Genomic DNA, 24,790 nt, shown 5'->3' with positions numbered 1-24,790 from the left:
ACCATTGTTGTTGTCGTCCTGTCCGTCGTCCTTGTAACCGCTGCTAATTTCCCTTTCTAGATCAAAGATACGGTCCTGTAGGTAGTAGATGTACTCCGCATGCGGATAAATAGGTCAAGGATCGACCCACCTACTGAACCCACAGTTTTCTTCGGCCAAGGAAGACAACAATAAGTATATCGTGTAAGTTATATACAAGACAAACATATTGAAGAAACAAATAATAATAGCAATTACCCATGCTCACGGGCATTTGAAGAAACGACGACCTCCATCTATTCCCTCGGTGAACATCTACACTAGGCAGTCCTCACCATGCGGGCACGGTGGCGGGCACGGGCGTGGGAGCAGGCGCGGCGGTGGCGCGGGCAAGGGCGGTGGCGTCGGCGGCAGTGCTCGGCTAGGGCGAGAGAGGGAAAAGAAGAGAGGAAAGGCACGGGCCCGTTAGATATTTCCGAGCTCGGCGCTAGAGTGATTGGCGCCGAGCTCGATGCCAAGATCTACGGCGCCGAGCTCGGCGCCAGTCACTCTGGCATCGAGCCCCCTGGCAGGTCTTCGACCGTGCCCAGGAGCTCGGCACCAGAGACGCTGGCGCCGAGCTAAGGGTCCATTTCCTGAATTCTTTCCGCTAGGGGTTTATTCGTGAGAAACTTTCAAAAAAGGGCCAAATTGTAAAAAATTCGGTAGCATATTTTATATATTCAATATAAGAAAACAAAGAGAATGATATATACAAAGGAACTCTTCACAAAGAGTTAAAGGTGTGTTTAGTTGGTCGTTCGAAAGCATAGTTTGGTTAATTGAGTGCCAACCATATGGACATGAGTATAATTAGCTATAGTGGTCCACTTGATGACAATGCATAGAAGGTGATGGGGATGAAGACCATGCTCTCACATATGCAAGTGTTCATCAAAATGGAGAAAAGATGGAGCAAAGGTAAGACACAAGGAAAACGTATATGATAGGGCTTTGCTTTTGTCAACTAAGGTGCAATAGAGTGTGTGATTGGGTTAAAGATAGATAGCCATACTATAAAGAGGAAAAATCTTTAGTTGCAATGGTTATCTAGTGCCACTAAGTGCGAGTTTCACTTGCATATGTATTACGCTTAGTGATGTGGTGAGTAGCATGCAAAAATATTTTTAAAAACACTGAAAAATGCTAACTCAAGTGCTTAGATGTTTGGTAAAACATTTGAGAGTTGACACGCTTGCGAAGAGGGAGAAGGGAGTTGCTGTTGTGGTTTTTAGCACTCACCAGAGCTGTCCGATGTGGTATCGGAGTGCCCACTAAAGCTCTCGGTCCTTGCACTAACATGAGATGAAAACTAGCCTGGCACCTTTCCATCAGGGGTGCACTGTACATATCATCGGATGTGGCACCAGACTATTCTACTAGAGAGGGCTTTCGAGGCGTTTTGGGGATGTTGTGTGCACCGGACCTGTCCTATGTGCAATGGAGTGGTGCACCGAACTATTCTACCAGAGTGCATATTTTGGTGCGGTTTGGGGCTTAGAGTGCACCAGACCAATCTTGTGTGAACCATAGTGGCAGACATGGGCCTTAGTAGTGACTATTGTTTCAACCATTCGAATATAGCCGTTGGGGCTGTCCATTGTGGAGTCTGGTGCCCATGTTTTTTTGTGCAGAATCTTTTTTTTCGAAAACTTTTTGTGCAGAATCTTTCCGATGGCTAGCTCAGCGGTTGGCTCTATATATACTTGTGTATTTAGCCATTTGATCTCTCTTGGCACCTCTGGCTGATACTAGTGCATAAATAGAGCTAGTGCAAAAACTCCAACTCACTCGCTTACTTTGAGATTGCATTTGTTGTGTGAGATTGGGAGTGATCTAGTGCTTTGCATTTGAGAGATTGCATTTGGTGGCACTAGGTAGTCTTTGTGACTCGGGATTTTTTTTTGTTACTTTTGGTGATTGTTGTCGTCTAGCCAGTTTGCTAAGCCACAGGAATTTGAGACGGAACTGCCATGTGTTGTTTTTTCTTAAAAAGATTTGCTATATAGTATTTATCTGTTAGTAACAGATTTCCTCTACAAAATATGTTAAATTTCTCACCACATCATGATTTGGCGTAGAGATTGGCGTTGCATGCACTTCTTCTCCTTCACCCCTCTGATGAACTCCAACAATCTCCATCAACTATTTCATTAAAAAAAAACAATCTCCATCAACTCTGGGTAGTGGTTGGTGGTTTGGCGCGAGGCAAGACAAGTGCTATGACAAGACGATGAGGCGGCGGCAGTGGTCGAGGGAGGCGGCAAAGATGGTGGTACGAGGATGGATCAGAAGAGGATGGATAAAGTTGGAAGAAGAAGAAGAAGAAGAAGAAGAAGAAGAAGAAGAAGTGGACTGTAGATTTTCATTTTTGTGGCAGATAAATAGCATATCTTTTTTTTTTGTAAAAAACATTTTCTTTCTTTATCCGGAAACACGAGAATAACTGTATATGTGTACATATATGAATGAAAGTGAATCATAAACGCAGTGTCTGGCAGATGTCTTTTGGCCCAAGGAAAGATAAATACATCCCAATGCACGTCCATGCATGCATGCATGCAGTGTGGATCGGATCGGAACTACTCCTCTACTACGTACCACGTACTTCCTCCGTTTTAAATTATAATTTGTTTGACTTTTGATCTCAAATTTAACCGCTCGTCTTATTCAAAAAAAAATTATGTAAACATAGTCAAATTTAAGTCATTTTTGAAGAAGTTTTGTTAATAAAGTAAGTCACAACAAAAAAAAAGTGATATTTAGCATATTTTTTTGAATAAAACGAGTGATCAAACTTAGGATAAAAAAATCAAACAAACTATAATTTGGAACGGAATTAGTACGTGTCTACGGATACGGATGCAGCAGGCACGCCAACCATATATATGCATGCATGTGGTCGATCGTACTGCACGCCGCCGTATTTGTCTGTCTTCTCTCTCTAGATCTCTGTGCGCTAACCCGGTCGTGCGGCCGATTTTTTTTTTATTTTTAGCTCTTTTTTTGAAAAATATTTACAAATAAATCCTTGGTGGTTTGATTTTCGTTTATGGATCTGACGTCGACGCCATCACTTTTAGCGCCGAGGAAACACGTCTCGGCGCTATGGCCAATGACGCCGAGGTCTTGGCGAGGCGTCGGACGTGCCGGTGACCTGGTGCTGACGTGGACAAGCCTCGGCGCCATAGATCTTGGCACCGAGTTTGGCACCGTAGATCTTGGCGCCGAGCTGTTACTCTATAGATCTTGGCGTTTGAAATAAAACTAGTATAATTGTTCCGAAAAACATACAACAACGTCATTGTAGTTCACGCACGTGACTTAGCTTAAAGGCCTGGGTTCGAACCCTAGGCCGAATTTTTTTTTTTGCTACATTTTTATAAGCATTTTTCGGCTTCCTGACTCAGTCGCTCAGTCGCCCTCTTCTCATATCATATCAAACACAGCATAACCATCATGTGCAAGCTAAGTGCAGCAAGGCTTCTAACTCCAGCACTGATTGGATCGATTCCATCGAACTGAGCTGAGGCGGGTGCGGGACCAGTAGAAGAAATCCAGCAGGAGCTTGGGGTGGAGGTGAGGGGAGGAGTTGCGGCGGCGGAGAAGGGAGGATAAGGCAGCGGGAGAAAGGCGAGAAGGGAGGTCGGAGGCGGCGATGGCGAGCTTCCAGTCGCCGGAGCAGCGGGAAAGGAGGGTGGCCACGTGCCCACGTCCGCAGCCACGCCGTCCGGGTCGGCGGCCGTGGACGAAAAGGTATCGCTGGTGGAGGTGGTGGTGGTTGTGAAGGGCGCGGGAGGCGGTCGGGTCGCGCGGATGGGCGAAACGCCGGCGCCGGCGGCTGGACGCTGCACGCGCGCGAGGTGGAGCATGTTGGGTACGACTAGAAAGAGAGGACGCGAGGATTGTTTGTGAGCTGTCTGACGTATTGGGTCATCGGTACTGCTTGCTGCAGCAGCGCTGCAGCTGCAGCAAGCCTGAGAAACAACTTGATTCCATCACAAATCCAACCTGCAAAGCCTGCTTACAAACTTAGATTTGCATAGATGATGCTCTGATGCCATTTGGTGATACTGAACATTTAGGATCAGTAATTAGGCAGGGAGGCGGTTGCCTTTGTCAGGCTAGTTCTCACTAGTAGAGAACAGACCTTTGATCCTCGGCCAAAATGGGCTCTAGTCCCGGAATTTTTTGCCCCCGGGACTAGAAATACCTTTAGTCCCGGTTGGTGGATCCAACCGGGACTAAAGGTCCCTGCCCAACGGCTACTGCGCCAGACAGAGGTGGCAGGGACCTTTAGTCCCGGTTGGAGCCACCAACCGGGACTAAAGGTATACTTTTACTCCCGGTTGGTGGCTCCAACCGGGAGTAAAGGTCTACTCCCGGGCCGTGGCTGCGCCCGGGGTTGGAAAGTTACCTTTAGTCCCGGTTGGATCTATCAACCGGGACTAAATGTTCTTCCTTTATAAATCGGCCGTCTCCTCCTTCCTCCCCGAGCCCGAGCTCAGCACATTTTGAAGCTCACTGCAGTAGTGTTCTTGCTTCCTCCCTCCCTCCATTGTTCCTCCATCCATTATTCGATTCCTCCGTCGATTCTTCAGTTGTAAAGGTTACCAATCTCATACTCTCATTTTTTACCATTTTCTTATGCCATTTTATTCACTATATATATTTATGGTTCTTTATTGTGGTTTTTTTTTCATTTGTAAGCAATTTGAGCTCAAAATCACTTTAAGCTTGCATATTTACATGAAAGAAGGTTAAAGTATATCTAAATATAAAGTTAGAAAATAGTTAGAAAATTATAGCAAATCCTTACTAGTTGAACTTGCGGACCGTGTTCAGGTCGGCGAGGATGTTCTCTGCCGAGCGGTAACGGACGTCAAGGAGGAGCTTTGATTCTACGAGGGAGAGCGATAACGGTCGTGGAAGACCGTGTTCCCTTCCTCGTAGAATCAGAGCTCTTCCTTGACCAAGTACGGTGCCGTCCGGTGGAGAAATCCTCGCCGAGCTGATCACGTAAGCAAGGTCAACTAGTACGGATGGTTATTTATTCACATGTCCCGATATCGTCGTAGTAGTCTGTCAATCACCGTACCTAAACGTAGTATATATAAATAAAAACTTAGAAAATAGTTAGAAAATTATAGAAAATCCGTACTAGTTGAACTTGCGGACCGTGTTCAGCTCGGCAAGCATGTTCTCTGTCGAGCGGTAACGGACATCAAGGAGGAGCTTTGATTCTACGAGGGAGAGCGACAACGGTCGTGGGAGACCGTGTTCCCTTCCTCATAGAATCGGAGCTCTTCCTTGACCAAGTACGGTGCTGTCCGGTGGAGAAATGCTCGCCGAGATGATCACATAAGCAAGGTCAACTAGTACGGATGGTTATTTATTCACACGTCCCGATATCGTCGTAGTAGTCTGTTATGTGTGTACATTCCCATTCTTCTGTTAATTTGCGGAAATATCATATGAATTACTTACCTGCCGCAGTAAAAGACGAGAACACAATGACCATTAAAAATATCATTGTTTAGAGATCTAGATAATTTTATAGTTTGTTAATTTTATTTGTTTATAAAAGAAGAAATTTATAGTGTATTAAAAAATGAGTATAGAGAGTAGATGGCAACTGCTTCCGGGTCATCGGCCTCTCATGGGTTTCCAAAGCGACTTAGGCCGGGCCTTCCTCTCATTCCATGCGGCAAGTGTCGTGATGAGACGAAGATTGTGATGGAGTACCGAGTGAAGAAGGAGGGTCCCAACAAGGATCGTATCTTCTACAAGTGTCCGGATCGCAATGTGAGTTATTTTATCGTATTTAATGATTATGGTTAGTTTATACCTATTTTCATGATGGTTGTGATTAAAGTTCTAATTTTTTGTTTTAATTTCAGTGGGATGGCAGTGGACGATGTTCAGGCTTCTACTGGGAGGAAGAGTATGTTGAACTCGTGCAAAAATATCTTGCACAACAGGCAGATACGGCGGCTAATGAGGCAGTGATCCAGCCGAAGAAGCCCAAAGATGTTGCACAATCGGGGGATCTGTCTGTTTTAGTTGAGATTGGTCGCGAAATCCTTGTGCTCCTGAAATGTATTTTAGCTTTAGTTCTTTTAGTGGTAGTTGGGATTGTCTACATTGTAGCGATGCTTTCATAAATTTGTATCTTTTGTGGTGGCACGCATGTTGTATAAATAATTAATTATGATCTAGGTTTTAATATGATATTTATGTCATGTAATGCAGATGAGCCGTCATTGGATGTATAATGCTGATCGCCGCTCACAAGAGTTCATTGACGGCGTGCATTCTTTATTACGTGCGGCCGAGACAAACAAACGCGACGGTTTCATGTGCTGCCCATGTGCCATATGTAAGAATACGGTGGAATATCCTTGCTCAAGGACTCTTCATTCACACTTGTTCAAGTCGGGTTTCATGCCAAACTATATTTGTTGGACAAAGCACGGAGAAACCGGTGTTGTAATGGAAGAAGATGAAGAAGAACAATGGGACGACAATGATATTATTCCTGATGGTGCGTGCTTCAATGATACTGCAATGGGAGAAGCTGAAGAAGAGGTAGCCGCAGAAGATGAGCCGGCTGATGATCTTTGTCAGGTCATTCGTGATGCACAAAGAGAATGTGAAAGTGAAAAGGAGAAGATCAAGTTCGAGCGGATGCTAGAAGATCACAAGAAATTGTTGTACCCAACTTGTGATGTAGGGCAGAAAAAGTTGGGAACCACACTAGAATTGCTGCAATGGAAGGCAAAGAATGGTGTATCTGACAAGGGATTTGGAGAGTTACTAAAAATCCAAAAGAAGATGCTTCCGAAGTACAATGAATTGCCCGCCACTACCTACGAAGCAAAACAAGTTGTCTGTCCTATGGGGCTAGAAATAGAGAAGATACATGCATGTCCTAATGACTGCATCCTATACCGTGGCAAAGAGTACGAGAAATTGGATGCATGCCCGGTATGCCATGCGTCGCGGTATAAGATCAGGCGAGATGACCCTGGTGATGTTGAGGGCGAACGTCCACGTAAGAAAATCCCTGCCAAGGTTATGTGGTATGCTCCTATAATACCACGCTTGAAACGTCTGTTCAGAAACAAAGAACATGCAAAATTGTTACGATGGCACAAAGAAGACCGTAAGGTAGACAATATGTTGAGACACCCTGCTGATGGGTCCCAGTGGAGAGCAATCGACAGAGAATTCCCGGAGTTTGCAAATGACGCAAGAAACTTAAGGTTTGCTTTAAGTACAGATGGTATCAATCCTTTTGGAGAGCAGAACAGTAGTCATAGCACTTGGCCTGTTACTCTAAGTATCTACAACATTCCTCCTTGGTTATGCATGAAGCGGAAGTTCATTATGATGCCTATGCTCATCCAAGGCCCAAAGCAACCTGGCAATGACATCGATGTGTACCTGAGACCACTTATTGATGAACTTCTCATTTTGTGGAATAAAGAAGGTGTACGTGTGTGGGATGAGTACAAACAGGAACACTTTGATCTGCGAGCATTGTTGTTCGTAACAATCAATGATTGGCCTGCTCTAAGTAATCTTTTAGGACAGTCAAACAAGGGATATAATGCATGCACACACTGCTTCGGTGATATTAGAGGTGTATTCTTGAAAAAATGTCGAAAGGTCGTGTACCTTGGCCATCGTCGATTTCTTCCTGCAAATCACCCCGTAAGAAAGAAAGGTAAGCATTTTAAAGGGAAAGCAGACCACCTGACCAAGCCTCGCAACCGAACCGGTGAGGATGTACTCGATATGGTCAATGATGTGAAAGTCGTCTTTGGAAAAGGACATGGAGGCCAACCTATTCCGAAAGACGCTAACGGTCACGCACCCATGTGGAAGAAAAAGTCCATATTTTGGGACCTACCCTATTGGCAAGTCCTGGAGGTCCGTAGCTCGATCGACGTGATGCACCTGACGAAGAATCTTTGTGTGAACCTGCTAGGCTTTATGGGTGTGTATGGAAAGCCTAAGGACACATTTGAAGCACGACAGGACCTGCGTTGTTTGAGAGAAAGAGACAACCTGCATCCAGAGAAGACAGATGATGGACGCCATTACTTACGTCCTGCTAGCTACACTCTAAGCAAAGAGGAGAAGGAAATCATGTTTGAATGCTTAAACAACATCAAGGTACCATCTGGATTCTCCTCGAATATAAAGGGTATTATAAATGTGCCAGAGAAGAAATTCTGTAACTTAAAGTCCCATGACTGTCACGTTCTCATGACGCAATTACTTCCAGTTGCATTAAGAGGAATTCTACCTCCAAATGTACGTCTAGCCACCGTAAAGCTATGTGCATTCCTCAATGCAATTTCTCAGAAGGCAATTGATCCAACTGATCTAGCTAAACTACAGAATGATGTGGTTCAATGTCTTGTCAGCTTTGAGTTAGTGTTCCCTCCTTCCTTCTTTGATATTATGACACACCTCCTAGTTCACCTAGTCAAGGAGATTTTCACTCTCGGTCCTGTGTTCCTACACAACATGTTCCCCTTAGAGAGATTCATGGGAGTCCTGAAGAAATATGTTCACAACCGTGCTCGCCCAGAAGGAAGCATCGCCAAGGGCTATGGAACAGAAGAGGTCATTGAGTTCTGTGTTGACTTTATTCCCGACCTTGACTCGATTGGTGTTCCTGAATCGAGACATGAGGGGAGACTAAGCGGAAAGGGGACACTAGGGAGGAAAACATATATTGGTACGGATGATGATTATTTCAATAAAGCGCACTACACAGTTCTACAGAACTCCTCTTTGGTAGATCCGTATATTGAGACACACAAGGATCTCTTACGATCCGAGTTTCCAGGGAAGACTGAAGCTTGGATTACGCATAAGCACATGGAAACTTTCGGCGGTTGGTTGCGAAAAAAATGTCAAGGTGATGAGAGCATCCATGAGCAACTGTATTTATTGGCTATGCAACCATCATGGCATATCGTCACATACAAAGGGTACGAGATAAATGGGAACATATTCTACACAGTAGCCCAAGATAAAAGGAGTACCAACCAAAACAGTGGTGTCCGCATAGATGCCACAGACCCTAATGGGAATAAGCAGACATATTATGGACGCATAGATGAAATATGGGAACTAGAATATGCACCTACTTTGAAGATCCCATTGTTCAAGTGCCAATGGGTCAAGGTGACCGGAGGCGGGGTAACAGTAGACAACGAGTATGGAATGACAACAGTAGACCTTAGTAATATTGGGTACAAAGACGAACCATTCGTCCTTGCCAAGGATGTGAATCAGGTGTTCTATGTCAATGATATGTCTACCAAACCAAAAAGAGGGAAAAACGATAATGACTCAACCAAAGAGCCAAAGCGCCACATAGTTCTTTCAGGGAAAAGAGTCATCGTGGGAATTGAGGACAAGTCGGACATGTCAGAAGAATATGAAAAGGATGACCGAATTCCGCCCTTCAAAGTGAACAAAGACCCTAGCATCTTGGTAAATGATGAGGACACTCCATGGTTACGAAGCGATCATAACCAAGGGACATACGTAAATAAGAAGTTCACTGCTGTGCCCACTTGATGATATAGTGATTTAATATAGTGTGTGTTTGAGATATTATGTAATAATTGTGAATTCAGATGTTTATTATGTCATGTTTCAAATTAAATCAATGTTTGATTTGGTGGGATTTCTCTCTCAAAAAGGTAAATTAGGATACTGAGTGATGAAATATTAAAATATTAACGTTAAAATGATGTGAAAACAAATTTCCTGTCCAAAACCAATAATTTTAATAATTTTAATTAAACACTACATTTTTGCATTAACGAAATAATAAATATTAGTTACATTATGTTTTATAATTCTAACAAAAAATAAAAAAAGTTAGGTTATCGATTTTTCCTATGTGCAATAAACAAAAATAAAATTCATATTTTTAACAAAATAATTTTATGCCTTTTATTTAATTTACTATGTATTTAATAAAAACTATTGCATTTCTATTGTATTTAACAAGCCTATTGCTTAAAACAGGCGGGAAACGAAACTGCAGGCCACCTTTACTCCCGGGTGGGAAGCCCACCCAGGAGTAAAGGTGGGCTGCAGTTTCGTGGCCCGCCAAAAAAAAGCCTTTACTCCCGGTGCGTGTTACCAACCGGGAGTAAAGGTATACCTTTACTCCCGGTTGGTAACACGCACCGGGAGTAAAGGTACCTTTACTCCCGGTTGGTAATACGCACCGGGAGTAAAGGGTTTTTACTCCCGGTTGGTGGCTGGCACCGGGAGTAATTCTCCTCTGCTATATAACCTCCAGCGCCTGGCAGATCGATCCGCTCGTCTTCTTCCTCGTCGAACACCGCCGCCCTCTTCTTCCTCGCGCCGCGTCCGTTCGCCTTCCGTGACACCGGCGCCGCCGTCTTCTTCCTCGTGCGGCCTCCACCGCGCGCGCCCGTGCCCCTCCTCCGCGCTTGCCCGTGGCTCTCCACCGCGCCCTCCTCCGCGCCCGAGGCCCTCCACCGCGCGTTGCCCCACCGCGCCGGCCCGAGGCCCTCCAGTACGTATACTGCCGAGCTTCGAGGTGATATATTCGTCGATCTCTTTGTACATTCGTCCGAGCCCTCCACTGCCGAGTTATAGATCACGTCGAAAACTACAACTTTGGTGTAAGCCATGTCAACGGTCGAGGTCGATTGAAAATTCCAAATTTTGAATCACAAAATCTAGAAACTAAAAATGAATATTTGGAACTCTAAATGATTTTAAATAAAAACATATCTTAAGGCAAGTTTTGAATATTTAGAACTCTAAATGACAAGTATAATTTAGGATCACCAATGAAATTACTTTAGAAATTAATTAGATCGATGTAAATCCATGGCTTGTATAATAAACACGCTATATATTATTTGGAAACAACGCTACGAACTATCCGCTAATGATCCAGCCCATCAACCGCCATATATTCATCACTATATGATATGCCATTATTTCAAGATGCAGTTTCAATAGAAGAATTTTTTCTATCTTCATAGATCAATGTTTGTTAACGAAATTTTATCCAAATATATTCATGTAGGGTCTTTTTTTTGAAGGATTTGTTGTAGGATATATAATGGTCAAATAGGAACTCAATTTTGATACCCAGTTTGTAAACTAAGCATTTTTTAGTTTATCAAAAATATCACATGTTTCTTCATTTGTGAACTTTGAATATACAGATATAATATATTAATGTTGCTAAAGTAATATGAGCATTACATATTTTTTTCCGGGAAGACTATCTTCAAACTTTATATCATAGCATCAGAGATCGCCTGTAGAAGAAGAAAATAAATTCTTATCATTTCGGAAATAGTAATGGTTATATGAGCAATAAGACACATATACTTACATTTCATAATGACTTATACTTATATTATTAACATAGAATTTTCTCATATGATGAATGACTACATGGTTGATCACATGGTACATAGGATCACAACATCACGCACCAACACCGCCCCGGCCCGCCTCACGTCGTCGTCGTCGTCAGCACGCCGGCCCGCCTCACGTCATCGTCGTCAGCACACCGGCCACCGCGTCGACACGTATATATACGTCATTTGTATTCATATGCATTTCGTCCATGCGTTTCTATGTATACGGCGGAGCACCGCCGCCCTCGTTCACCCATGTGTACAGACATATATACGGCGGAGTGGAGCACCGCCACTCTTGTCACACCGCCCTTTCTCGTGCCCTAATTCGCCCTAGTACCGACGTAGTTCGTCCTAGTGTGGCGAATTGCGTCCGTGATCGAGGGGCAAGATTTAATAATGCATATTGTTTGTAGATTTTACGCATGTAATAAGCAAAGATTTGACGTACTATATATTGGTTTTGTTTTTTGAAGCTAGATGGCCGACCCGAGAAATATGGATGAGGAGGAGTTGATGATGAATTTGATCAACACTGGCACTCAAGTTGCCGGCGATGATGGTGCTAAAAATAACGTGCAAGAGGATGTAGATGACGGGAGTCAGTACTTAGCTCTTGAACAAAATGAGCAACAACATATTGGCCAAGTATATATTTTTTATTATTAGCTATATATATATATATTATCATATGTCTTATGTGTGCTCATGACATTAAAAATAATGTTTATGTTTTGTAGCCCTCTGGATCGACATCAACAACTACAACGAAGAGTAAAAATGTTCGAGGTCCCAAAAAGCCATTGGAGGGTCGCTTCATCATCTCGGAGTTCAATGTAGATACAGGAGAACCGGGGGGGCCGAATAAAATGAAATTTGTGCACCACTGTGGTTACCTTGTACGGGACCGGCTCCCGATTAGTACCCGTGAATGGAAGAAGAAGACCAATGCTCCTCATATCAGTTTTGTCTCCGATCGTGACAAGGCGTTAATTTGGAATGATGTCTTGGTACATTTCACGCTCCAAACAGATGATTATGATGATATAATAGATGGTGATGAATTGAAGGAGCGAGTTAGGGATTGGGCAATGAAGAAGATGGCCACCCAGTTTCAGACTTGGAAGAAACACCTATACACGACGTATGTCAAGAAGAACATAGCACCAGATTTTACTGTCCCAGGCCCGATCTCAAAGTAGAGGCCCTATTGGGATGAGTTTGTACAGTACAAGACTTCGGAAGAGGGTGTGAGTCGGGTGATAAAGAACCAACGTAATGCCCAACAGAAGACATACCACCATACCTTGGGATCAGGTGGCTACCCGACTGCCATTAAGAAGTGGAACAAAATGGAAGCAGACCTTCTTGCCAAGGGTATCAGACCAGAATCACTCGAGTGGGGAGAACGTGCAAAGAATTGGTTTTTCGCTCATGGGGGAACACTAGACCAGGAGACAGGGAAGTGCGTTTATGGCGCAAGATTGCAAGAAGCAGCAGAAAGATTGTTTTATGCTCAGAGAGCTACTGCTAGTGGTGCGTTCAGGCCCAACAGAGATAAGGATGAGCTGACATACGCCATCGGGACTATTGAACATGGTGGCCGAACTAGAGGCAAAGGAAGTGTCTCGTGGGAGCATGGATTCCCTCAGGACAGACCTTCCTACAGAAGTCGCCAGAGAAAGAAGGAAGAAGAGGCACAACGGCTCCAGAGGTTGGAGGAAGCGGTGCGTGAAGCACAGGAGCGGGAAAAAAACCTTGAAGCGAGAATGCAGGAGGAAATCAAAAGGCAAGTGCAAATAGCAGTGAGTGCAAGCAAGCAGGCATCAGAGCCAGGAATCAACATTAGCCAATCTGTTCAGTTGAAAAGCAGCTGCGCTTCCACGGAGATACCAAATCAAGGGGACACAGGACTGCGCTTCCCTGTGGATGACGTCACTGAACCTTGTACAACGTGTGAGCTACACATTCCGAAGGAGAATTCCACAATCAAGGTGGCTATCGGTCTTGTTAATCCTATCGACCGAACCAAGACACCAAGGATTCATGGGAATATAATCCAAGAAGGATATGCCACCATCTCGGTAGATAAAGCTGAAAAAGGTTTTAGTGATTTGCCTCTTGACATTCCTGGAGGTGATGGTGAGAAGACTCTAGGAGAAGCGGAGAAGACATTCATTCTATGGCGCAAGCGCTACATCATCATTCCAGGGATGTCGGCTCCACCTCCTCCTGAACTACCTCACCATAGGTACGTGCGGATAAAAACACTACATCATTAATTTGTATTGGCTTAAATAATTAACAATCTGCTCATAATAATATGTCATTCCTTTTTTTGTAGCAGATCCTCCCCCAACCTAAATCCAATTGTTCAATCGCCAGATCATCATAGTGCTCTGTACGATGACATTGTGTTGGAAGACGAGGCTGCATCCACACCCTCTCCAAGGAGGTCTCCAACGCCGCAGCCGCCACCTCCAAGGAGGTCTCCAACGCCGCTGCCAACACCTCCAAGGAGGTCTCCAACGCCTCCCCCGCCCCCGCCTACCAAGAAGCTTAGCAAGAGGCCAGCCCCTCAAACGAAGAACCAGTCCCCGCCTGCAAAGAAAGCCACCGTGAAACCAAGGGCTATTCCCAAAATAATATCTGAAGAGAAGGAAGAAGGAACTGATGCATATAAAAAAGACATGTCTAGATTCTATGACAAACTTAAAATGAATCAAGAAGCAAGGAGAAACCCAGAGAAACCGTACTTCTTCGTAGCTCCGGATATTTTAAGAAAAAAGTGACTTCTTACCAGCATCAACAGCGGGAATCTCGTAAGCCGTCCAAATCAACGTTATCAGACTATGACCGCACTCTCACCAAGTCAATTGAGGCGGCACAGAAAAAGAAGCGGGCAGGGAAAGGAGTTGCCCAACTCGGACAACAAACGCACCAATCAATCCCCCCGCTAGTTGTTGGTAATGAATATGGTTCGAATTTAGGATTAATGCATCAGGCAAACATACCTCCGGATGTCGATTTGGATCACCTTGGTGAATTTCTTGATGAGACTGGTCTCGACCTTTACCAGATGTTTGGTGATGGAAACATTGAGAGTGCGGCGGAGGTTGATATTTGGAAGAAAAAATTTGTACTAGGCCAGAGTCTATACAACCCTCAAGCCTTATCTGATCTGGGGACGCAAATGTACCTGCTAAACAAGTGGTACATGTAGGCGTCTACCAGTGGAGACTTCTGCGTTGGTGTCAGAATTAGAGACGAACATTGGTTCTGTGGCGATGATGTTATGTATGTTGACTTTGCAGAATTTCATCAACTATGCCACCTGACCTCTCTGGACAAAGTTATCATTAGCTGCTATTGCCTGTAAGTAATAATTCTTTCGATCTATTATTAAACTCATCATATGTGTGTATATGCATATAAATTATCCTAACAAGTACTATATATATGCAGATTTACAATGACAGAGCTCAGAAAGGAAGGATGCAATGAAATTGGTTTTGTTGATCCCCATATAGTATTCAAAGACCCAATTACTCCAATGACTAATTGGAAGTCTGAGTCAGAGAGTAACCTCATGAACTTCTTAGTGAACCAACGCCACAAGAAGGATATACTCTTTCCCTATAACTTCAAGTGAGTGTTAATCATGTCGATCATAGCCTTAATGGCTCATATGTTGATTCTAGTTAATTAATGAGTGTTATGCGTTATATCCTATAAACACATGCAGCAATCACTGGATATTGATGGACATCGATCTGGTGAAAAGTCACTTGATAATCTATGACTCGATGAGAAAACCACAACAAGACTACCAAGATATGATAGATATTATCCAGAGGTAATTTCGGGATCTCTAGCAACTATATATACACACAAACATGATGATTAACTATATCTGATGACGTGGCAAATTTTTTATTGGGCAGTGTTTGGAAAACCTTTATTGAGAAGCAACACATGGAAAAATGCAAAGCGCCACTGAATGTAATCCCATTGAAAGTAAGTCCCCTGAATCGCATCATCTTTATTAATTAAACATATAGTTTTCACCGGATCACCAGATTGGATGACAAATCTTTTTCTCGTAAAGTGGTGTCTGAGGCAGGAACAGGGGAACAACTACTGTGGTTACTATGTTTGCAAGTTTATCAAGGTGGTCTCCCAAAGAACTCCTACAGAGAGACTCAAAGTACGTTAAAAATACACTATATATTCATTTAATTATTATTATTGATTGTGTTACTATGTCTTTATATATATATATGTACATATATTAATTTATTTTCCTTTAATTCAAACCTATAGACTCGATGGTTGGAGGAAAAGGTCATACGGCAAGACCAAATCAAAGCAATTCAAGAGTCTATAGCCGGATTTTTTAATGAGCAGGTCATCGATTCCAAGGGCGAGTTCTACTTCGACCCAACACTGCCATTGAAGCCAAGCTAGAGGATGAGAAGAAACTTGTTATGTCACAACAACTATAATGCAATCTTTTGTAATATATGCACATGAAATAATATAATGTAAAATACACATATGCATGCATGCATGTAAATATATATATGATGCATGCATGCATATATATATATATATATATATATATATATATATATATATATATATATATATATTTCTATGCTTGAATTGTGTGATTTAATACGTTCATTGTGCTTGAACCGAAACATACTATATGCGCGTATAAATGTATAATTAGCAGCGTACAATACGACTTCGAAAACCTATTTTGAAAAGAAAACAAAAAAATGAAAAGAAAAGAAAAAAGAAAAAAACCTTTAGTCCCGGTTCGTATTACCAACCGGGACTAAAGGTGTCGGCCATCGTGGCATGTCAGGAGGCACCTTTAGTCCCGGTTGGTGTTACCCACCGGAACTAAAGGTCCTCCTTTAGTCCCGGTTCCTGACCCGGGACTAAAGGACCCCCCCTTTAGTCCCGGATGCTTGCTCCCGGGTGGGGAACCGGGACTAGAGGGGGTTCCCCACCGGGAGTAAAGCCCGTCTCTGTACTAGTGTCTGTACCTCTTGACGGTTTACTTGCATTCTGCTAGTACTACAATATGCGTCCCCTTGTATATTTGATACATTTCAGAGTTTATAACTCAACATCTTTATGTTTGTAGTTGTGAATACTCTTATGGTTCGCTCGCTTGCTTGGGCTCACCTTCATATGACAGAGAATGGGCCAAAAATTGTCAAAACCGAGAGCTAAATCAAAAAGGGTATTGAACCACTTTTGTGAGAATCCAAAATTTTTCTTCAACATTAGCAGTAACAGCTCACGTCAGTGACCATTAAAAAAAAATCTACAGCACTGAACTGAAGATTTAGTGACCTAAAAAGAAAGGAAAAACTCTTTGACAAGCTGATCAGCTCCGAAGTTCTACAAAAAGAATGAAAATCAGCCTTCCACTTGAAGGGCATACCATGCTTCCCTGCTACTGTGAGTTTGTTTCCCTATATGCAGTTAATTTCTATTATGTCTCTGTTTTCGAGTGATTGATCGGCCCAGACGAACCCGCCTTGCAGCGAGAGCATCCAGCAAGATATCCAACGAGCACTCCACTGCCTCAGCTTGCTTTTCCAACTCAAATGCGCTGAGCTCAGGCCGCAAGTTCAACTCCCAGAGGAGGCCAGCTGCAGCTGCCGCAGTGCAGGTACGATCCCACGCAGGCTGCGGTCTGTTCAGTTTATGAAGGAACATAGTATCCACAAATAAGCATTTGAAAAGGGGGAAAAGGTTATGACAAATGAAGGAGACGATAAGAACAAATAAAGCTTTTAGCTCACCGTAGTTTATGCATCACTGAGGCAACAAGTGTAGATAGTGCGATACAAGGTATATCTTCATCTCCCCATATTGCAGTCCATATCTCCTGTACAAGATAACAGTTTCAAGCTGTTAGGACCAGGTCAAGCATACAATGCATCAATAGAACAGTTCACAGTGATCAAAATAGAAAGGAGCACATGCAAACAGAAAAGAACAAACAATGCACAGAATTTCAATGTGAAAACTACATTAACAGAACCATAGAATCCTGAATGTCTGTAAATATGGACAGTTACAGGCCCCAATCTCCATTTCTCATAAACATGACAACCCACTGTGAAAGAGGTAATACAAGTGACACGTTCATTTAAAATATGTTGAATATTCCAAATTAGTCCATACATTATTATATATCACTAGATGAGTGCCCGTGCGTTGCAACGGGTGCAACATAAATTGATTGAGATGTTTTTTATGCCGGATAGGCATGGATCGCATGAGTGTTTTGGTCCTGCCGGGTAGATGCTGACAAGCCGTATGTTTTAGTTGTAGAGATAGTCATGGATCGCATGAGTGTTTTGGTCCTACCGGGTAGATGTTGACAATCCATATGTTTTAGTTGTATATAATATAATATAAAACATGTATTCTAAAAGATTATCATACAAAGGAAATTTTATTTGCTTATGCAATAAATAATCATACATCTTTTCAGTCTTCTTGGCAGTAAATAAAACCTAATAAAATCGAATACCTTAGATTCATTCTAAAATTCAAAAGCTTTGATGGCCTTTCTATTTGATTCTATTCAATAAGTTTGATGAGCAGAAAAAATGGGGTACTCGCTTTCTATTATTTGTCGAAGTAAAGCATAACCTAAATTCTTTGACTAATCCCTCTTCGTTTGTGATTTGTGATAGCTAACCGGAGGCGTGGTTGTGGATAGGGATGCACATAGATGGCATCGGGATTTGATTGTTGTTTTTTTGCTGTGATTTGTCCGATTTTCCTTGAAAGGAAAAAATACCGTAGATCTTGGAGTGCTGGGGTGCACGCAATCGGGCACAACAACGTCCTGCCGGTGGACGTTAACATTTCCCTTATTGTTGATTTTTTTCGTGATCTGTGCTTTCTGGATTTGTCAAAAAGATAAGAATACAACGGCTGCATGTTTGAGCGGGGTGCACGTGCATGCATCCATGCATGGAAAGACCCGAAGGAACATGTGAGGGAGGAGTGCGGGATAGAGCCGGGCAGAGCAGCCATGCAGGGGTTGGGGGAATTTCCTTTTCTGCGTTGGGTAGTCATGGATTGCAAGGAGATTTTTTTATGCCGGATAGTCATGGATCGCATGAGTGTTTTGGTCCTGCCGGGTAGATGTTGACAATCCATATGTTTTCGTTGTAGAGATGTTACAAATCAGCTGCAGGTGACGATTCCGAGGTCATCTTCTCGATTGACTAGAGGGAGAAGGAAACAAGAACCAACGTCGCGTGACCTTTCCCGAGATTGCTGATTTGGCTCTCCTGCACTGGCAGGGAAAACCTTGCCATGACAGGCGAGATTGCTCAGCAAAGCAATGGTCTTTTCCTGTACCAAACAACTATCCTCACCCAGTAACGCGAGGAGAGGCAGAGCGATAGATCCAACAAACCCCCCTCCCAATCTAGAGGCCTTATATGTTGGTCTAACCCATACTCAAAAACCAAGGTGGGACTTGATCCCCACAATCTCACATCAACATATACACATGGGCCTATATGGTCCAAATTCCAAAGTGGGCCGGATGTCACATAGACCTATGACCAATGATAATGGAGACTATCAAAGTTATCAACGCCGCTACTTAAAGCTGTGGGTTAAGCTAGCACGTGCCCAACTTTTGGTAATCAAATTATTAGCATGACTCTTATTTGCATTGTTTCCATATCCTTTAAGTCATTAAGCAATGACAGCATAACCAGCAAAATCACAGATCTAAAAGCATTATTACGTGCCTCTTTCCTAAATAGGATTCAATATACTAGGTGAGTTTAGTTGACAAAGTATGCTTTGCTCATCAAACAAGAAATTTACAACTCTTGAGAGGATCAATCGCAGCAAGTGAAAGCTAATCTAAACTACCAAACAGAAAAATAACTAAATCAAAGTCTAGCAAGCTCTTAAAACAATATCATTCAACAATTTATATGTTTGAGAAATCAAGGATGGTTCCAAGCACCTGAACTCTGAAATGCATCCCACATGATATCTTCATGCTCTTGAATACCAAAGAGGCATAACTGTGCAGCTTGGATGCCAAGTACTTGCCAGAGTAACTTTCCTGTGTTATTTTGGTGCAAAAAATCCTGCAGAAAGAGATATGGTTACACATAATAGGAGGAAACATAAGAGAGTACTACACAACCCTCTATGGACAGACCTTTGGGTGCATGTATAGCCAAAATTTCATCCCCTTCCAAAGATTGCAAGGAACAATATTTGTGCACGTACAGTCTTCAGTTGGTAGCCAGCACTGCAATTTCACATACAGACGGGGAAGGAGATCGAGGAATCAAGAAGGGTAAAATGCCAGTAAATCAGGGTTCAGCCTAGTAGAAATTAAAATCGCTGCATTGCATTGCCAAGATCTATAGGGTAACAGCTCGGCGCCAAGATCTACGGCGCCGAGGCATTGTCCACGTCGGCGCTAGGTCACCGCCACGTCCGACGCCTCGCCAAGACCTCGGCGCCATTGGCCATGGCGCCAAGACGTGTTTCCTCGGCGCCAAATGCCATGGCGTCGAGGTCAGGCAGCCTGTTCGGGAGGCCGTAAACGATCGTGGATTATTTACTGCTGGCTGGTTTGATGTGAGAGAAAAACACTGTTCCTGACTGGAAATTTACGATCGTTTACGAGCAAGCGAACAGGTTGAGGGTCCATAAACGAAAATCAAACCACCAGAGGTCTATTTATGAATATTTTTTAAAAAAAAAGGCTAAAAATAAAAAATTCGGGCCATGCCGACTGCCGACATTGCATCATGCATCATCTTTGAATTGCATGCATACACTGTTAGTAAGTTATTGTATGCAGCAGCGGATTCAACGGTGGGGCGGGGAGCTCGAGCCCCCTACCGATACCGGAGCCCTGGAGTCTCCTGAATTTTTAGGCAAAGTTCTATCGTGTAGGTGGGGCTAAGACTTAAGATCAAGCAGCAGTCGGAGGTATGTTGCTTACACACTTTTGTTCAGCTCCCTAAAACTTTTCCTTTCCAGGTACAGATAATAGTATGTACTATACGCACGTTGTCATTATCATCACCATCATACGTCATATATGTGTATTTATTTACAATAATAATACATGAACAGCTGGTCCTGCTACCTGCAGCTGCGCGGTATCCGGTGCAGGCGGCAGCAACAAATGATGTGTTTCTGGATCCGCCGCTGATTGTATGTTTCCCAGGTACAGGTAACAATAGATGTACAGCTGGTCCTGCTACCTGCAGCTGCGCGGTATCTGGTGCAGGCGGCAGCAACAAATGATGTGTGTCTGAACGTAGCGTAACACGTGGAATTAAGGGCCTATTTGGTTTTAAATAAGTCACCTGCTTATAAGTTAAAAAGTGAAATAAGTAACTTATTTTGTTAAACACCACCAACTTATAAGTCACCCCTGCTTATAAGTTTTAAGTTGGTTCACCCCTACTTAAAACTTATAAATCACCCTTTTCTCCGTAGGGCCTACACCTTTAATAAGTTTATAAATCATCTACGACGACTTATAACTCACTGATTTTCAATCACATGAGTTAATAACTCCCCTGACTTATGAAAATTATAAGCTACCTACGAGAGCGAGGCCTGCTGCATCCGTAATTATTAAATACAGGAGCGCTGGAGCGGTGGCCAGAGATATGTACGGAGTATTACTCCGTCTGTCTCATAATTATTAACGTTCTGGGATCCGAAACGGTAAGCTAAAAGACGCTTAGAGCAACCAATGTTGGCAAAACTAATCCATAGAAAATTAAATATTTACTATCAGATAGCTGGTACATTGTAGAACTAGTCCATAAGCAGTCCATAGGTAAAAGCCACCCATAACACTATGGGCAGCCCAGAAGACAATAAAAAACGGTTTGTACACTATATATCTGACACACAACAATAAACAAGAAAGAGCCGTTGGCCTTCCGAAGGTAGCCGTTGGGCGTTGGGCGTTGGCCTCCTCCTTCCTGTACATGCCTTCTTTGCTGAAGCCCTCTCTGCATACAAAACTGAAGCTTCATGCTGCATTCTTCACACCTGAGCCTGAGATTTTCAACTCTAGAACACAACAATGGAACCCTTGCCCAGAAACTTTTCTAGCCTCCTGAATCAAGGCTCTCCAACCCAATACTCAGAGAGCAGTGGCCAAATCTCACCACCTACACCCCAATCCCAGTTTCCCTTTGGAACATCCAATTTTCTGCAGAACTTCAATCCTTTTGGTCCTTCAGGAATCCACCCACCATATGGCCATTCTCCTCCCAGATTTCAAGGTGTTCAACAATAAGGGAGTTGGCTACAAGCTCCTCCACCTAGCTTTTAAGGATTTCATCTCCATGAAAGTTTGGGTGCACCTGCAGCCAATAGGCCTCCACCAGTTCTTCAATTTGGCCATTTAGGTGGAGCTACAACAAACACTTCTTCCCATGGATCCGAGTCTAGTTCTCGATGCTCTGCACAACAAGAGAAGTAATCAATCAACATTGAAGATTTAAGTGATAGCAGTGTAGAAGAAGAACCAAAGAGGCGTCAACGCATCAATTGGAGTGAAGAAGAAAATGAGCGGCTTTTCAATTCGTGGACACATCACTCCACTAATCCCGTAATCGGCATCGACAGGAAATGTGAGTACTATTGGAAAGCTGTAGCTACTGAGTTCAACGACAACTCGCCAAAAAATAGCCACAAGAGGTCAGTCAAACAATTGAAGACACACTAGGGTGATGCCAAGAGGGATATCACAAAGTTCAGTGGGGCTTATGCTCGAGCTATGAGTGCACGCAGCAGTGGGCAATCTGATGACATGGTCCTAAAAACAGCTCATGAGATGTTCAAGGGAGGCAACAAGGGTAGGTCTTTCATATATGAGTACTTGTGGAAAGTGGCCAAGGAGATGCCCAAATGGCGTAGAATCATCCAAGAGGAGAGGACAACAAAAAGGACCAAGCCATCTAACTCAGGAGCGTACACTTCTTCATCCAACCAAGACACAGAGGGGGAAACCATGAGTAGAGAGGTACGTCCTGAGGGGCAGAAGAAAGCGAAGGCAAGGCTGAAAGGGACAGGAAAATCTGCAGCACCATCTCCTTTGAGCAACCAACCAAGTCAGAATATGGTTATGTATCATGAAGCTATGTCAATGAAAGCAAAAACTACAAGAGATAAAAAGTATAAGACATATTTAAAACTGTTGGCAATAGATACCTCAAACTTCAATGAAAAAGAAAAAAAGGCATGACAACATAATGGACCAGATAGCAAAAGACTTGGCTGAGGAGTAGAAAGGCAGCAAGAGATGCATGTATCCCTAATATTTAGTGTAATTGTTGTTTTCAAGTTAATTAGTTTTTATGTATTAGGTAGCATGGTTGTACCACCAATATTTAGTGTAATTGTTATTTTTCTTAGTACTGGCAGTGTATTTGTAAGCTTAATATGGCTGTACCCCACTATTAATGAAACCAGCAGATGGCTGTTGAGGTATGGACAAAAGCAAAATATAGCTGTTGAGAAAAGACAAACAAAAATATAGTTGTTGAGAAAAGACAAACAAAAATATAGCTGTTTAGGTCATGCCAGAAGCAACAGATGGCTGTTGAGAAAAAGACAAAAAATATAGCTGTTGCATACAAGTGGACAACAGCTACAAATATGACCACCACACCACTCCCTCGTTCACTAGACACCAGTCCATAACCACTGCCTGATTCACACAAGACACCACTTCCTCATTCACTAGAAAAAATGTCAACTGACTCAGATGATTCTATTGAGTCTGAGCTTGAAGCACAAATTGAGGCTGAGCTTGAGCAGGAGATTGAAGCTGAGATTGAAGCAGAATCAGCTAGGTCCTCTATTCGATGTGGGGGTTATACAAGGAGGTACATCAACAGAAATCATGAAGGTGATCACAATAGACTAGTTGGTAAATATTTTTTAGATACTCCCTTGTACACAGATAATCAGTTTCGTAGAAGATTTCGCATGAGGAAGCATTTATTTATGCGCATAGTTGAAGCTCTAGGTGTTTGGTCTCCATATTTTCGTCTACGCCGAGATGCATTTAGCAAAGTGGGTCTATCACCATTACAGAAATGTACTGCTGCCATTAGAATGTTGGCATATGGTTCACCAGCAGATCTTATGGATGAAACATTTGGGGTTGCCGAGAGTACAACAATGGAGTGTTTGATTCATTTTGTTCATGGTGTTAGAAGCTTATTCGGTGCACAATATCTACGCAAACCTACTAGTGAAGACATCCAACGCTTACTGCAAGTAGCAGACCAGCGTGGTTTCCCTAGGATGTTGGGTAGTCTTGATTGTATGCATTGGGAGTGGCAGAATTGCCCTGTTGCTTAGAAAGGGCAATTCACTCGAGGTGATTATAAGGTACCTACCATAATGCTAGAGGTTGTCGCGTCTTATGACCTATGGATTTGGCATGCATTCTTTGGAGCTTCTGGTTCGAACAATGACATTAATGTGCTTGACCAGTCACCGTTATTCACAGAACAACTACAAGGCAAAGCACCTAAGGTTCAGTACACTGTTAATGGGTCACAATACAACATGGGTTACTATCTAGCTGACGGCATCTATCCAGAATGGGCCACATTTGTCAAGACAATCAACCGACCACTAAGTCCTAAGCATAAATTGTTTGCAAGCTATCAAGAAGGAGAAAGAAAAGCTGTGGAACGAGCTTTCGGGGTGTTGCAAAAGCGTTGGGCTATCATACGTCACCCAGCAAGACTTTGGGAACGGGAAGAACTCGCCAATATTATGTATGCATGTGTTATATTGCACAACATGATAATAGAGGATGAGAGAGGCATCTATGACATACCAGATGATAACACATATGAGCAAGCGCAATCTTCTCCAAATTTAACCGGGCTTGCACATGGACCAATCTATGGATTCACAGATATACTAGACAAAGACAATGAAATTCGCAATCGATCAACTCACGTTCGTCTCAAGGAAGATTTGATAGAGCACATTTGGCAAAAATTTAGTACACAACAGCATGCACCCGACCAAGAGTAGAGTCTCATCCATGTAATTTTAGGACCGTGTGTTTTCTTAAATTTATTTGTACTCGTATCTGAAATAAGGCAATTGTACTTTTATTTCATTGTTCATTCATACTTTGCAAAAAGAAGTAGTACTATGCACGGATCGGAGGTTACGAACTCAACCTCGTTAGGCTAGTTACGCTACAAACTCCAACTCTCATTTTTACAACTATATAAAAGCTAAAG

At 42.9% G+C, this 24,790-nt stretch overlaps 1 protein-coding gene and 1 pseudogene across 1 annotated transcript; one reads left to right on the top strand and one right to left on the bottom strand.

The window, feature by feature from the left end:
• Positions 1-16,706: 16,706 nt before the first annotated feature.
• Positions 16,707-20,048, bottom strand: LOC136515255 (uncharacterized). Its single transcript, XM_066508903.1, has 6 exons — positions 19,995-20,048; positions 19,693-19,785; positions 19,492-19,618; positions 17,519-17,604; positions 17,288-17,373; positions 16,707-17,178 (listed from the first exon to the last, which is right to left on the bottom strand). The coding sequence occupies exons 1-6, from the start codon at positions 20,046-20,048 to the stop codon at positions 16,965-16,967; spliced, it is 660 nt and encodes a 219-aa protein (XP_066365000.1). The 3' UTR covers positions 16,707-16,964.
• A 3,219-nt stretch (positions 20,049-23,267) lies between these two features.
• Positions 23,268-24,575, top strand: LOC136515254 (protein ALP1-like; annotated as a pseudogene).
• The last annotated feature ends 215 nt before the right edge of the window (positions 24,576-24,790 follow it).

This window comes from Miscanthus floridulus, chromosome 17 (assembly GCF_019320115.1).
Source record: "Miscanthus floridulus cultivar M001 chromosome 17, ASM1932011v1, whole genome shotgun sequence".
Classification (NCBI taxonomy): Eukaryota; Viridiplantae; Streptophyta; class Magnoliopsida; order Poales; family Poaceae; genus Miscanthus; species Miscanthus floridulus.
The sequence above is the reverse complement of the archived record's forward strand: the minus strand, read 5'-3'. Positions and strand labels throughout refer to the sequence as shown.